The sequence below is a fragment of the Hippocampus comes genome, unplaced genomic scaffold (assembly GCF_001891065.2).
Source record: "Hippocampus comes isolate QL1 unplaced genomic scaffold, H_comes_QL1_v1.1 scaffold37, whole genome shotgun sequence".
In the NCBI taxonomy this organism is placed as follows: Eukaryota; Metazoa; Chordata; class Actinopteri; order Syngnathiformes; family Syngnathidae; genus Hippocampus; species Hippocampus comes.
The window spans coordinates 629321-642140 of NW_017805535.1; the positions used below are offsets into that span (position 1 = coordinate 629321).

Here is a 12820-nt window from a genome sequence, read left to right on the forward strand (position 1 = left end):
CCATTTTGGGTTAAAATGCATTGACAGCTCTCGCGGGTGGCGCTCATCCAATGTTTTTTTTTTTTTTTTTTACTCTTTATTGAACAAGTCAAGTACAATTCTCAGGAAACAGAAAAGGCGCTAATCCAATCACCGAACGCGCACAGCCAGTCTCGACGTAAGGCCTTCTCGCTAGCCCTAGTATGCAGAGAGAACAAGTCAGGATACAGGATACAGATCACGAGTCTGAGACTCGTGATCTGTATCCTGTATCCTGACTTGTTCTCTCTGCATACTAGGGCTAGCGAGAAGGCCTTACGTCGACCGAGCAAATGTAATTTACCTGGCAATACAGCTAGCTGAAATATGATTGGTTAAAAACTCTACCATAATAAATAACTTATTTATCGAGTGGCTTTCAGTGTTATTTAAAATAACATTGAAAGCCACTCAACTAAGTGGAAATAATACAACGTAAAGAATACAGAGAATAATTTTGTTTACATATTTATGAAAATAAAATCACATAAATTATAAAATAACATAAAATACATAAAAGTAAATTTACTTTTCTGAGAATGTTTAGGCCAGCAGAGAAGGCCTTGCTGGCCCTCAGGGTCCGCCACTGTAAAGCATTCCAGGAAACGTTCGTTCACTTGACTGTCCGTCGAGCCACAAGCAATTTACTCTGAGCAGCTAATCGGATGCATTCCACTCTGTCTTCCACGGTCATTACCATTTGGATAATTTGGATGCCATGATCTACAGGACGTAAATGTAAACGCATGAAATAGAAAATCGTTTGTGATTCCAGGAAAACATGCCAATGGAGTCACTTAAATGTCGCCGTTTTGGATCTAATAAGAGTAAATAGCAACGCGGACACAGTTATTCCGTAGTATCCAGCGGGACTTGCTTGAGTTTGCGCTACTGCGGGCTTCCGTATGGCTTCCGGGTACCAGAACTTCCATTGTTAATATCATAGTCAAAATTTTAATGCATAGGTTTTTATTCCGGGTAAGGGAATTTCCGTTTGATATGAGTCCATAGGTGGGAATACTTACTGTATTTGGTATGGACTGACCTTGGTGTGAGAGTGTTTAATTGAAGGTAACCTCACCAATACCACCACGATGGCACAACAGGAAGCATTATTCTGATCAATACGAGGGCTGTCTCAAACCATTATTTTGATAGACGACTAATCGCCGATTAGTTTTGCAGTTCGTAGACTAACTGAATTATATGTAAATATCACACCAGTAAGCAGCTGCTCTTATTGAACTATGATTAGATTAAAGGTTGAATTTTTGAAGGTATGCGCAAACTGAAAATAAAAACAATTAAGGTGAGCGTGCATTCAACTTGTATTAAACTTTGCAGCTTGTACCAGCATTCCAGACATGTTTGTAAATGACGGTGCATATTAAACCGAAGGTGCAACTCGCATTAACAGTTTCAGCTGTAAAAGTTTAGCGCGTTTTAAAATGGAACCCAAAACTTGGCACAATGAAAAGTTGCACTATAAATAATTTGTGACAATCTCTAAATACAAAAAGCAATATTTCACTTATCTCAGTCACGCAACATTTTTTTTAAATGCAGTCGACATTGCAAATAGTAAAGTTAGGAAAAGAAGGCACTGTGCGAAAATAAAAATAAAAAAAAAAAACTCTGAAATAAATACTTGGGATTAGTTTTTATTTTACGTATTTATTTAACCTGTGAAAAGGTTTGAAAAAGTTTAGGCATCTATCAAAATGAATTCCCTCATAAGACGAAGTATCTAGCGAGCAAGCTCTCTCTCTCTCTCTCTCTCTCTCTCTCGCTCTCTCTCTCTCTCTCTGCAGCATGGTACAAAGGTGGTGAGTGCGTCTGCCTCACAGTTCTAGGTTGTTTTTTGCATACGGGTTTTCAGGGTTCCTCGGGCATTCTGACTGAATGCCATTGCCAACTCTGTTTGAAGCAGTTACAACAATAACAAATATTTCATCACCGGGTATACTTTCCATGTTTGTGACTGATTGTCAAAGAGACGTCTTAGCACCACCACTTTTCTGTATAATACACCCAATCACTCAAAAGTGTCAACTTCATGACTTAAACATTGCTTGGAAAGTTAAGTCAAAGCTACTCGATCACACCATCTGCTGTCTGGAAAGGTTCCTGCAAGGTCATGTGCACTGACGCTATCTCTTTTTTTTTCCTTGTCCTCACAGCAAAGAAAAGGAGGCCCCACCCGCCTGACTCTTCCTTCTAAGTCCACGGTGAGATAAGAATGATGAGCTCCACTGTCTTTCTTCTCCGCCGCACTGTCCTCATAAATGCATAAAGCTCAATTAATGTACCCATTGTTACGATTTAGGATGCAGACTTGGCTCGACTGTTGAGTTCAGGTTCTTTTGGGAACTTGGAGAATCTCAGCCTGGCCTTCACCAATGTCACCAGTGCCTGTGCCGAGCAGCTCATCAAGCTACCTTCGCTCAAACAACTTAACCTATGGTCCACTCAGGTATACACACGCACGCACACACAGTCATCGAATCTCAGAACTTCATTAAGTAACAAAAGACACATTTTGAACAGTACGCATAATTGTGGGAGTACAACGAAACATGATAGCTAAACACAGGTGCTTTAATTGCCCGCCGATTCACAGCTCCTCTTTCTGTTCCTCACTAACAATTTTTTTTAAATGAAGTAGTCAGGGATGAGACTTTTCCACAGATCAGATTTACGACTTTTTCGGACCAAATTAACAATTCTCAACTTAAGAGAAATTTTTGGGGTGGGGGAAGTGGGTGCTCTTGGCTTTGTGGTCGAGCAAGAGGGGAGAGAGAATGACCCACAACAAGCAAGTTGTTATCTTCTCTGTTATTTGTTTTGGAAGAGGTGTGATACTGGTTTGGCCGCCGCTTGCATGTCTCATGTTGCTTACCGTGGTCCAAGGAATGCACAGGGATTTTGTGTTATTGCTCAGACTCGTGTAAAATTTGAGGGAATAATGGTCATAAGCATTCTTTAATGGCTAACTACAAATTGGGCTACGGTTTTTGTTTTGTTTTTTTGTTTGTTTGTTTTTTTACTAATTTGAAATTGTAATGAATGGCCACGAATGAAATGACGGGGCTCAGCACGTCACCCCCAGCTGACATGCATCATTGAACTAGCTTGTAGCCCCAACCAGAAAATATGGACAACTGAGAAGGTGGAAAAACAACAATTCACTTCTAAATTGCTTTCAGTCTTTGCACATGTTGTCAGCATGTCAAACAGATGTATTAATGTATTTGGAAAGAAATTACGAAAATAACTATAGGGTCTTGAAAAATCAGGCCAATGGTGTTGCTAAACTAAATACTGTACGTACTGTAGTACCACAGAAGTTTGGGAATCTTGTAGGTTTTTCTTTATAGTGAGTGCATTGAATGTATATTTGATAATTCCACTACAGCCTGAAGTGTAGACAATGTATATATGTATATACTTTATAGGGTGATAGTGTATAGGTGCCTTAATTACCGTATCTTCTGCACTATAAGGCGCTTCGGAGTATTATTCGCAACTTCAATGAATGGCCTATTTTAGAACTGTTTTGATATATCAGGCACACTGTGTTATAAGGCGCATAGAATAAAAGCTACAATAGTGGCTGTAGTTGCATTATACATCCACTTGATGGAGCGACGCTAAATGGAATACAATACAATATAGCTTTATTTATATCGAGCTTTTACAACCGCTGCAGCTGTAACAAAGCGCTTTACAGAACTTTTAAATACTACGTCCCAGAATATTGATCCATATATAAGGCGCATCAGATTATAAGGGGCACTTGTGAGAAAATTGAATGGTTTTAGGTGCGCCTTATTGTGCAGAAAATACGGTACTCTCTTCTTTTATAGTTGCCTATTTCACGTGCGCGAAGCATTATGTGCCACCTCAAATTATCCTCTGGTCTTACCCATGCCCCCCACTTAATCATATTCTCTGACCCTGCCCTCGGTGGCGCTATTAAAACTTTTTCTGGGGGGGGCAGATGCATTCCACAAATATACATCCTAATTATTATAGGCACTTTATTTCATGAGTCAGCGTAATTAAGTTATTTCAGTATTAAATATTGCTGAGAATAAAGATTAAGTAAAATATGTACATTCATATATATATATATATATATATAGATATAGATATATATATATAGATAGATAGATAGATAGATAGATATAGATATATATATACTGTGTATAGTGCTGTCAAGCGATTAAAAATGTGCGTGATTAATTTGGGTCTGTAATTAATTAATCTAATTAATCTATATTTTAATCTCATCTAAAAATTACTGAGAAAAACACTATTTTCATTTTAAATTCGTTACATTATTGAGGCAGATCAAAAGATAAAAGAAAAAGTGGCATTATAAAGTATTTTATTGTTTTTCAGCAGACTTGGACAGATGCAGTCGTAGCCATTTACTTTCTGCTGTATTTGAGACTAGTCAAAGTCCTACCCGCAACCTTTAGTTTCGACCACGAGGGGGAATATCACTGTTTTGTTTTTGTAAATCTCCAAAGAATTACAAAATAAAAATAAAATAGAACATCGGGTCCTTAGAAAGTGCTTAGAAACATATCAAAAACAGTAAGAACAATTTTCTGAAGAATACAAGTACTCAACACTGAACTTGCTTCAGATAATAAACAATAAATAAAATAGACCCTTTAATCACAGTGCTGTAAGTTAGCACTTCAGAAATAACACTGTTCATCATGACAAAGTAAAAGTGCTGAAATAAACATCAATCACTTTTTGTAGTCTACAGAGGACACATCAACCATGCCTCATACGTGGGGTGTTCTCGAGTTTAGTTTGCCGAAGAGCTTTGCTATGTATGGCTCGCTCGCTTTCGGTGCTAACGTTAGCTGTGGCTGCACTCGTGACTGGGTGCTTTGCATTGATGTGGGAGGCTAAATATGAGCTGCTTCGGTGGTACGCAAACTCCTTACAAATTAGGCACAACGCTCTACCTTTATCAATTGTGTCGTCAGGGCGTTTTTGGAATGCAAATTTTCCATTCATTGTGCCGAGGGCTCTCACATGCTCCTCCATTTTCACCTCTCCTCTCCTCACCGCTGCTTACTAAACCCGCCCAACTCCAATGGGAGCCTATCAGCTTCGGCTAAACAAGCCCCAACATAATGGCAGCCAATCAATGTCCACTTCAGTCTGTGACTGACAGTTGTTTCCCCACCCTCAACAACTCGAACACAGGAAGCCAACACATAAAGGTATTAGAAAAAGGCAACCCACCTACAGAAACAATAAAGGTAGAGATTAAAATTTAGATTAACGCATTTAAAAAAAATAACGCGCTAAATGTTCTGTAATTAATTAATTGCAATTAACTCGATAATTTCACACATCTCTCTCTCTCTCTCTCTCTCTCTCTCTCTTTATATATATATATATATATATATATATATAAAAATTTTATTTTTTTTTTAAATATATGTATTTATATATTTAATGTCTTTCCACAGTTTGGAGATGCAGGACTGCGGCTGTTATCGGAGCATCTGGCCTGCCTTCAAGTGTTGAACCTGTGTGAGACTCCTGTCACTGATGCTGGATTACTGGCTCTGAGCTGTAAGAGAATACATACACACAGTGCTCGCACGTCATCCCAATCTGTTGTCCCAAGAATCCGATTATGTGTAAATGCATGGAGAAGCATTCCACAAATTGTATCCGTATGCTTGTTCCAGCCATGAAGAGTTTGTGTAGTCTGAACATGAACAGCACCAAGCTTACAGCTGACACATATGAGGACCTCAAGGTAAATACAAGACACGACACTGATAATGGCAAATAGTTTGACTTTGTCTCATTCTGCTTTAAATGCTTGACTTGTATTCACATTTGCTCATTTGGCATAAGAGAAAACATCATTAATTTTACATGCGTGGCTTGATTGGCTGCAATTGACCGGCAACCGGTTCAGGGTGTACAGCGTCTACTGCCCGAAGACAGCCGGGACAGGTGCCAGCATGCCCGCGACCCTCGCGAGGATAGACGGATTAGAAAATAAAGGGATGGATGGCTTGATTGGAAGTAATTAATTAATTTATGCTGGAAAAATACACCTCTACATTGATACAGATCACTTTTATGGTGACATTTTCAAAACACGGAAACGTCCACGTTAGGTCCAACAAGATGTAACGTGTGCTGCTGGCCAATAGGCACACAACTCGGAAGACACTAAGAAAAATTTGCGAGGGTCGGCCAGAAGCAAGCAGCAAGGGGCACACTTGCATGTAATTCCACAATTTTTAATAAAAGTGTATTACGCAAGTTTTGTGGAGCCTGCAAGTGAACGTTTCACGATATGATGCGTGACTTTTTTAGTCTCGCCTAAATTATTGAATGTAATTCATTGAAAGTTCGAAGGTCCGCTTGACGGGTTGTAATGTCTTTTGTGCCGTTTTCCATGCAGGCCAAACTGCCTAACCTGAAAGATGTGGATGTTCGGTACACAGAGGCCTGGTGATCGACTGTCCTCGCACCACCTGTATATGGGGAGTCAGACTCCCAGAAGAAAGCCTAGCCACTCTGAAGACAGTTCACAAACAAGTTTTTTTCCTTGCATCGTCCGATATTTTCATCATCCAAGATGTCAGACGACAATCGTCAGGATCATCTTACTTCAACATGTGTGTGAGGAGAGGATACAGCGGTGCCATGACCAGGAAGGACAGTTGCAATTTTCTCCCCCACAAAGAAAGCTTTATGGACCTTGTTGCTCCCGTCGCTACTGCTGTCACTGTATAGTGGACGCTTTTTATTTTTGGGGGATGGGGGGGGGGGGGGGGTCGGCGGATGTTCAAGGACCTGCTACACTGTAACAAAACGGCTATTTTTGCTCCCAATATCCTTGTAATATGTTGTCAGATATATCATCTGTTTCTCAACTAATCCAGCTGGGAATGTTTTATGGGAAAGAGTGATGCCCACTCAGAACCTCCCACTCATTTTGTTTTGAATCGCTCATGGATCTCATGTGATGAAGTGCTTACATTCCAGCTCTTCTCTGCCCTAATCCGCAACGTTGCGAATCAAACGGACGTATTTTTCTCGTAATCAGACCCCCAATGTGTTGTCCAGATTGATTTGCCGGTCCCTCTTTTCCAAGACTGTGGTTGGGAACGGTACTGCCTTTGTGAGTGGTTAGACTGTGCCCGCTCCTCATTTACCAACACATTCAAAGGCAAGACAAAAGGGGGGGTTTCAGTTTAATTCGACAAATTTTTCCAGGCGTCTGCAATTTCATAAACTGTGTGTTTATATGAAGATGAATGTCGTCTGGAATGATGTTTGAGAAACAGTTTTTGGGGTCTCTGTAGGAGACGTGAACAGTGAGAGCAAAATAGGTCCCATTTTAATTCTTCAGTGTACATATACTGATCAGCTCCCGTTACTATTTAATAGGACTTTTGTGTAGCAGTAGCCTGGCGGTCTGGGATTGCCTCTTATTTATAATTCTTTTACTCTCTGGGATTTGATCCCGGCAGTATAGATGTTCACGGACTCAATTCTTTTTCGCTGTTTTGAGTGCTTGTTTTTGACGCATAATACATGAAGCCGACCTAGACCGAACCCGTTCGTGGATCTCTCTCTGGATTATTCCAACTAGGGGGTGTGGAGGGAGGATCACAATGATCTGTTAATGGATACCTGCACACGAGACCCATCACCAGCTCAGAGTTTGCGCGTTTTCATCGGCTCTGTCTTTTGGGCCTAATTGTTGACTGTTGGACATGGAGAAAGAACACTTGCCAAATGTCTTTTTGCATCCAGCCAACATGAGCTTCTTCCGCCAGGCCGTTGACGCAGATCTTGTGGTGCGCTCCCTGTGCAAAGGTGCGGTCTGACCTCCCCTGCCAAGGTCACACTGCAGACTCTTCTGCTGTATTTCAAGTGGTGGTAATCTTAAAGGTGATGTGTAAACAAGATGTTGGGACACAATTCATGTATATATTGTGGAGGTGGGCTAAAAAGGTCGATGGATTTGGGGGCAGGTGGGAAAAGACAACTTTAGGCCACAATTGTCCCTCGACATTCCCTCAAAGCGTTGCCTGTGTACGGTGGCAACACTGCATTCTCCATTATGTGGTAATTGCCCTGCCTCACTGCAAGTCAGCCACTTTTGTCTCGTGTATTTGGCTCCACATTGAGACAAAACATGACGCGTTCATTTTTTTGTTTTTTTGATTTCAGTCCGTTTTTGCTCCAAATGCATATAGTTTCTCTCCATGTGCCAACCCGGAGAATGCTCCTGGCGCGTGAGAAAAATCAAAAGTAACCGCCGAGAATAGGATGCCGTCCACTGCGAGTTACTTTCCTATTTATTTGCTGAAATGCAGTTTTCTATTTGGTGAGTAGATTTTGGGCCATCCGCATCCTTGCTCACTTTCGTATCCTGTGTAATGTACATACAATTGTATATAGACTCTCTTTTCTCTCTTGTATTGGAATCATTTTTAAACCCTTCTCGTTTTCTTTTCTCTCTTAATCTTGGCCTTCCTTTATCGCTGGGCTGGCGTTGCCTTCATTGAGCAAATCTGTGTGGTTGTTTTGTTGTTTCACACCAAGTGCACTGTAATCGAAATCATTTTCGTGGCATCGTATTTTTAATCCTACGTTTCCGGCTTGACTGATTTGATGACATAGTTCTGATGTTTGGTTGGTCTAGTTTTCAGGGTTGTTTTGCATGTACGTGTCTCGACATCATCTGATATTTTCACTCTCGGTTGTTTTCTATAAGGTTTGAAATTGTGATAAAGGGTTTGATCACTATCTGAGGTTAAGTGCTGAACTAGAGCAATCACTTTTGTTTTTTCCACCAGCCTCTCATAAGCCGTGACGGATCTTGTCACGCACTGTAATTATTGTTGTCGTTTTTATTATTATTATTGACAAAACCTAAAACAGTACAATTATGGGTGTGTAAATGTCCAAAGCTCAGAATTTACAAAACACAATGACCACTTCAATAAAATAAATATTTCAACAAAAACACACACACGCACGCACGCACACACACACACACACACACACACACACACACACACACACACACATTTTAACCCTTTCATGCACCCTGTCATCTGATAACATGATGAACTGTCAACTGTAGTAACCGCTGTCCCTGAAAGGGTTCCAAAATAAATAAAATAACTGGCCAAAATTGATTTTTTTTTTTTTTTTTTAATCTCAAGATTGCTTTTTTTTTATTGCAAAGAATTAGATAACCACTCTCCCGTTTGAAAACATACTGCTGTGGATCCATTTACTGGTTGTGTGATGAAGGAATAAAATACGGCCAAAATCACGGTGGTCCCTGCTACTGTCAGTTTTATTTATTGTGTTTATTTTATTTCATTTTTATTTTGATGACAATCACTGAACTTTGCAGGTGTTGGTTATTCGAATCAAACCAAGCTATTTGTATTGCAGACTGCAGACTTGCATTGAACAACCTCCTCTTCGTCTGAAAGACATCAAACAGCATATTCTTCGTGGCTGAATAGGGGCGACTATTTTTTTTCTTTTTTTTTATCATGGTTGTAAATGTGGGGCGGCCTTCGTTTTGTTAAACGTTCACCTTCATGTTTGTTCCTAAGAGATGAGATGTTTGTTTTCCTTAACTCCCAACTCACAGCGAGTTTGCAAGAGATGAGATGTTTGTTTTTTTTTTGTTTTGTTTTCCTTAACTCCCAACTCACAGCGAGTTTGTACTATTTAGGAATTTTCTGTGGTTTTGTCTGGGTCATACAATGTAAGGAGCCCCTCAGATGAGGCAACTCTGACTGAAAACGCAAGAATTTGATTGAGCATAATTCCTTCCTTGTATTTGTTGGGAGGCGGGGGGCATCTGGAAAGAGCCCCCATCCTTTTTTTTTTGTCTCTGTCAGCATTGATCTGCTCCTACTGGGTTGTTGTACTTACTATTATTGCTATTATTATCATTATTCTTATTCTTGCTGCTACTGCTCCGTGGCTGTAATAAAACGAAAGATCTTCAACATGATGTAAAATAATTTGAAACAAAAATAAATTGTCCGTGAGTATCTTTTAGTTGGAGGTATTCATTTTCAATCACATACAAAACTCAATTTTCCCATAGCGATGGGATTTTCACAGAGAGACCGCATACATGCACAAAACATTGTAGTGCACAGACGTATCAAATGTGAATGCAATTTCTTGATGTACACTTTTCGGTGTGCATAATTCCATTTCATGCAAAGAAAGAGTGCCCATCTTGTGTTAATTCATCCATCCATCCATTTTCCGAACCGCTTTATCCTCACTGGGGTCGCAAGGGCTGCTGGAGCCTATCCCAGCTGCCTTCGGGCAGTAGGCGGGGGGACACCCTGAACCGATTGCCAGCCCATCGCAGGGCACACACAGATGAACAACCATCCACGCTCACACTCACACCTAGGGACAATTTGGAGATTTCAATCAGCCTGCCATGCATGCTTTTGGAATGTGGGAGGAAACCGGAGAACCCGGAGAAAACTCACACAGGCCCAGGGAGAACATGCAAACTCCACACAGGGAGGCCGGAGCCGGAATCAAACCCGGTACCTCAGCGCGTCAATCTCACAGTGCAATCTACTGGTCCACCGGGCCGCCCTCTCTCTACAGTATGCATTGAATATATTTAGTAATTCCGAAGGAGTGTGATCAGCTGCAAGGATGTTAGTTCATTTAAATTATTTATTCAGTCAAGAAAAGTGCTCAGATATCCAGTTAGAATTAACGGGTGGTGGTATTGCGGGATCACACAACATTGACATGGCAGAGACTAGAATACCCTGGCAAAATCCATGATTAAAGATTAGTCACAGACAATGAACACAACGATATTCAAGTGTCAACAATAACGCTGTACGTGTCAGGGTAGTTTTGTGCTGCATTCAGTTTGCAGTTTCGATGGTGACCAGACCAGCAAAGAATGTTCTATCTTGAGAGTTGTCCATGGGTCTTTTTCCAAAATTTGGCGTCAACCACTTAAGTCTGTTCTACTGCCATTAAATGACACATCATGTTGATGAAGCCGTAACTGCAATCCGGGGCACAGAATTCACAGATTAAACCACAGGAGGAGAGCAGCAACGCTGAAATTTAGGAGCATTTGCTGCTCCATAATCCTGTCTGGCGTTCTTCAAGATGGTGACTGAATGACAATACAGCAACAAAATAGAAATGTTTATTATGACAGTAAATGTGGGGTCAAAGGAATTAAATTGGTGCTGAATTCAAAGTTGATGAAATTCTAGACCATATCACCCCCGCAATATGCACACTTGACTGAAACTCTACATGGTGAAATTTAGCTCCATGCACGTGTTGGCAGGGCCCGTAATAGCTCCTAAACACGACGTAACTCTTAGCCAAAAAAAGGAATACGCTTGAAAATAGCTTCATGAAAACAAACTTGTTTATCTAATTTGAATATCTGCTGCCTAATAATGTGAGAACCACAGTGGCTTGTAGTGGTTGATTACCAATGGCGGGCGGCCTTGGTGGCTGACTGGTTCGCAAGTCAGTGCAGATGTGCAAGGTTCGATTCTGGTTTGCATGTTCTCCTCGTGCCTGCGTGGGTTTTCTCCGGGTACTCCGGTTTCCTCCCACATTTCAAAAACATGCATGGCAGGTTAATGGAACACTCTATCAGGATTGTCCTGAGGTGTGATTGTGAGCGCTGATGGTTGTTCGTCTTTGTGGGCCCTCCGATTGGCTGGCAACCAGTTCAGGGTGTTCTGATAGAATAAATGTACATAACGTTATCCCATATTTAATCTTATATTACTACAAAGCATTTATTCAGCAATCTGGCCTTGCAAGGTTTCACAGAGAGAGAAACAGTGAAGAACAATGTTGAGGGGGGGCCAGCCGTTTCACAAGCTTGGATGAGATAAGCCATTAATGAGTAGACCTTGTTAGGCTGCACAGCTGTGTAAAAGAACTCTCACCCTTCCAAGCATACAAGAGTGCATCTATAAACTTTGGATTGAAGACTTCACCAACACTCAGACTGAAATCAGATAACAACCTCTGAGGAGTGGAAATGGCTCCCTTGAGACGGCGCGCTCATGACGAGCTTGCACAAATGAGCTCATGAACTCCTCTAAGCACAGGAGTGCATTGTTTCTGACCAGACGTCATCTTTCTATGGACTTCATCAATGGTTCTGACGTATGTCTGCTCCCCCCTCCCTTCCTTTTAGAAGCTTGTGTATTAGGGATCTCTTTTTTCAATAAATTGAGGATTCGGCAGGTTGTATCTCAGAGCGGGTCGAAGATTGTAACCGGGTACAACCTGTCCATTCTCTTGTCTTCCTTCCGTGTTTCTTGTTTCTTAAATGTTTTTGGTTGCCGAAACCTAACATGTACCCTGCCTACTACTTGAAGACAGCTAGGATAGGCTCCAGCACCTCCCGCGACCCTTGTGAGGATAAAGCGAATAGGAAAATGGATGGATAGATTGATGGATTTCCAATAGCCAGTGGAAATACCAAAGAGTTGCCGATGCAACTTTTTACACCCGAAAGCAGTTTGGATTAATGTCAAATGCAAATGTTACACTTTGTGTGAAACCCATTGGTCTAATTTTTCTTAAGTAAATGTAACTTGAGACAACGTCATCACCGTGAGTAGTGTTCATGTTTGTAAATGTGGAAGCTGCACTGGGCAGGAATCAAACCTGGGTGGCACGTCAGTTCTCTACTACTGCATCTCCCATCACACATTGAACGATACCACTGGAAAGG

The 12820-nt window shown here is 41.0% G+C and overlaps 1 protein-coding gene and 1 long non-coding RNA gene across 3 annotated transcripts in view; both read left to right on the plus strand.

Moving 5' to 3' along the window:
• Positions 1-9050, plus strand: part of cmip (c-Maf inducing protein) — a 70532-nt gene extending 61482 nt beyond the window's left edge. For both annotated transcript variants that reach the window (XM_019878113.1, XM_019878112.1), the window contains 5 exons: positions 2199-2246; positions 2345-2491; positions 5520-5625; positions 5745-5815; positions 6476-9050. In XM_019878113.1, the coding sequence (XP_019733672.1) occupies positions 2199-2246; positions 2345-2491; positions 5520-5625; positions 5745-5815; positions 6476-6529 (426 nt within the window). In that variant the 3' untranslated portion in view covers positions 6530-9050. The remainder of the gene's footprint in view (positions 1-2198; positions 2247-2344; positions 2492-5519; positions 5626-5744; positions 5816-6475) is intronic.
• Positions 9051-9203: 153 nt separating this feature from the next.
• On the plus strand, positions 9204-10116 carry LOC109520719 (uncharacterized). The gene is made up of 2 exons (XR_002169227.1): positions 9204-9675; positions 9720-10116. It is a non-coding gene; the product is annotated as an uncharacterized LOC109520719 (long non-coding RNA).
• The last annotated feature ends 2704 nt before the right edge of the window (positions 10117-12820 follow it).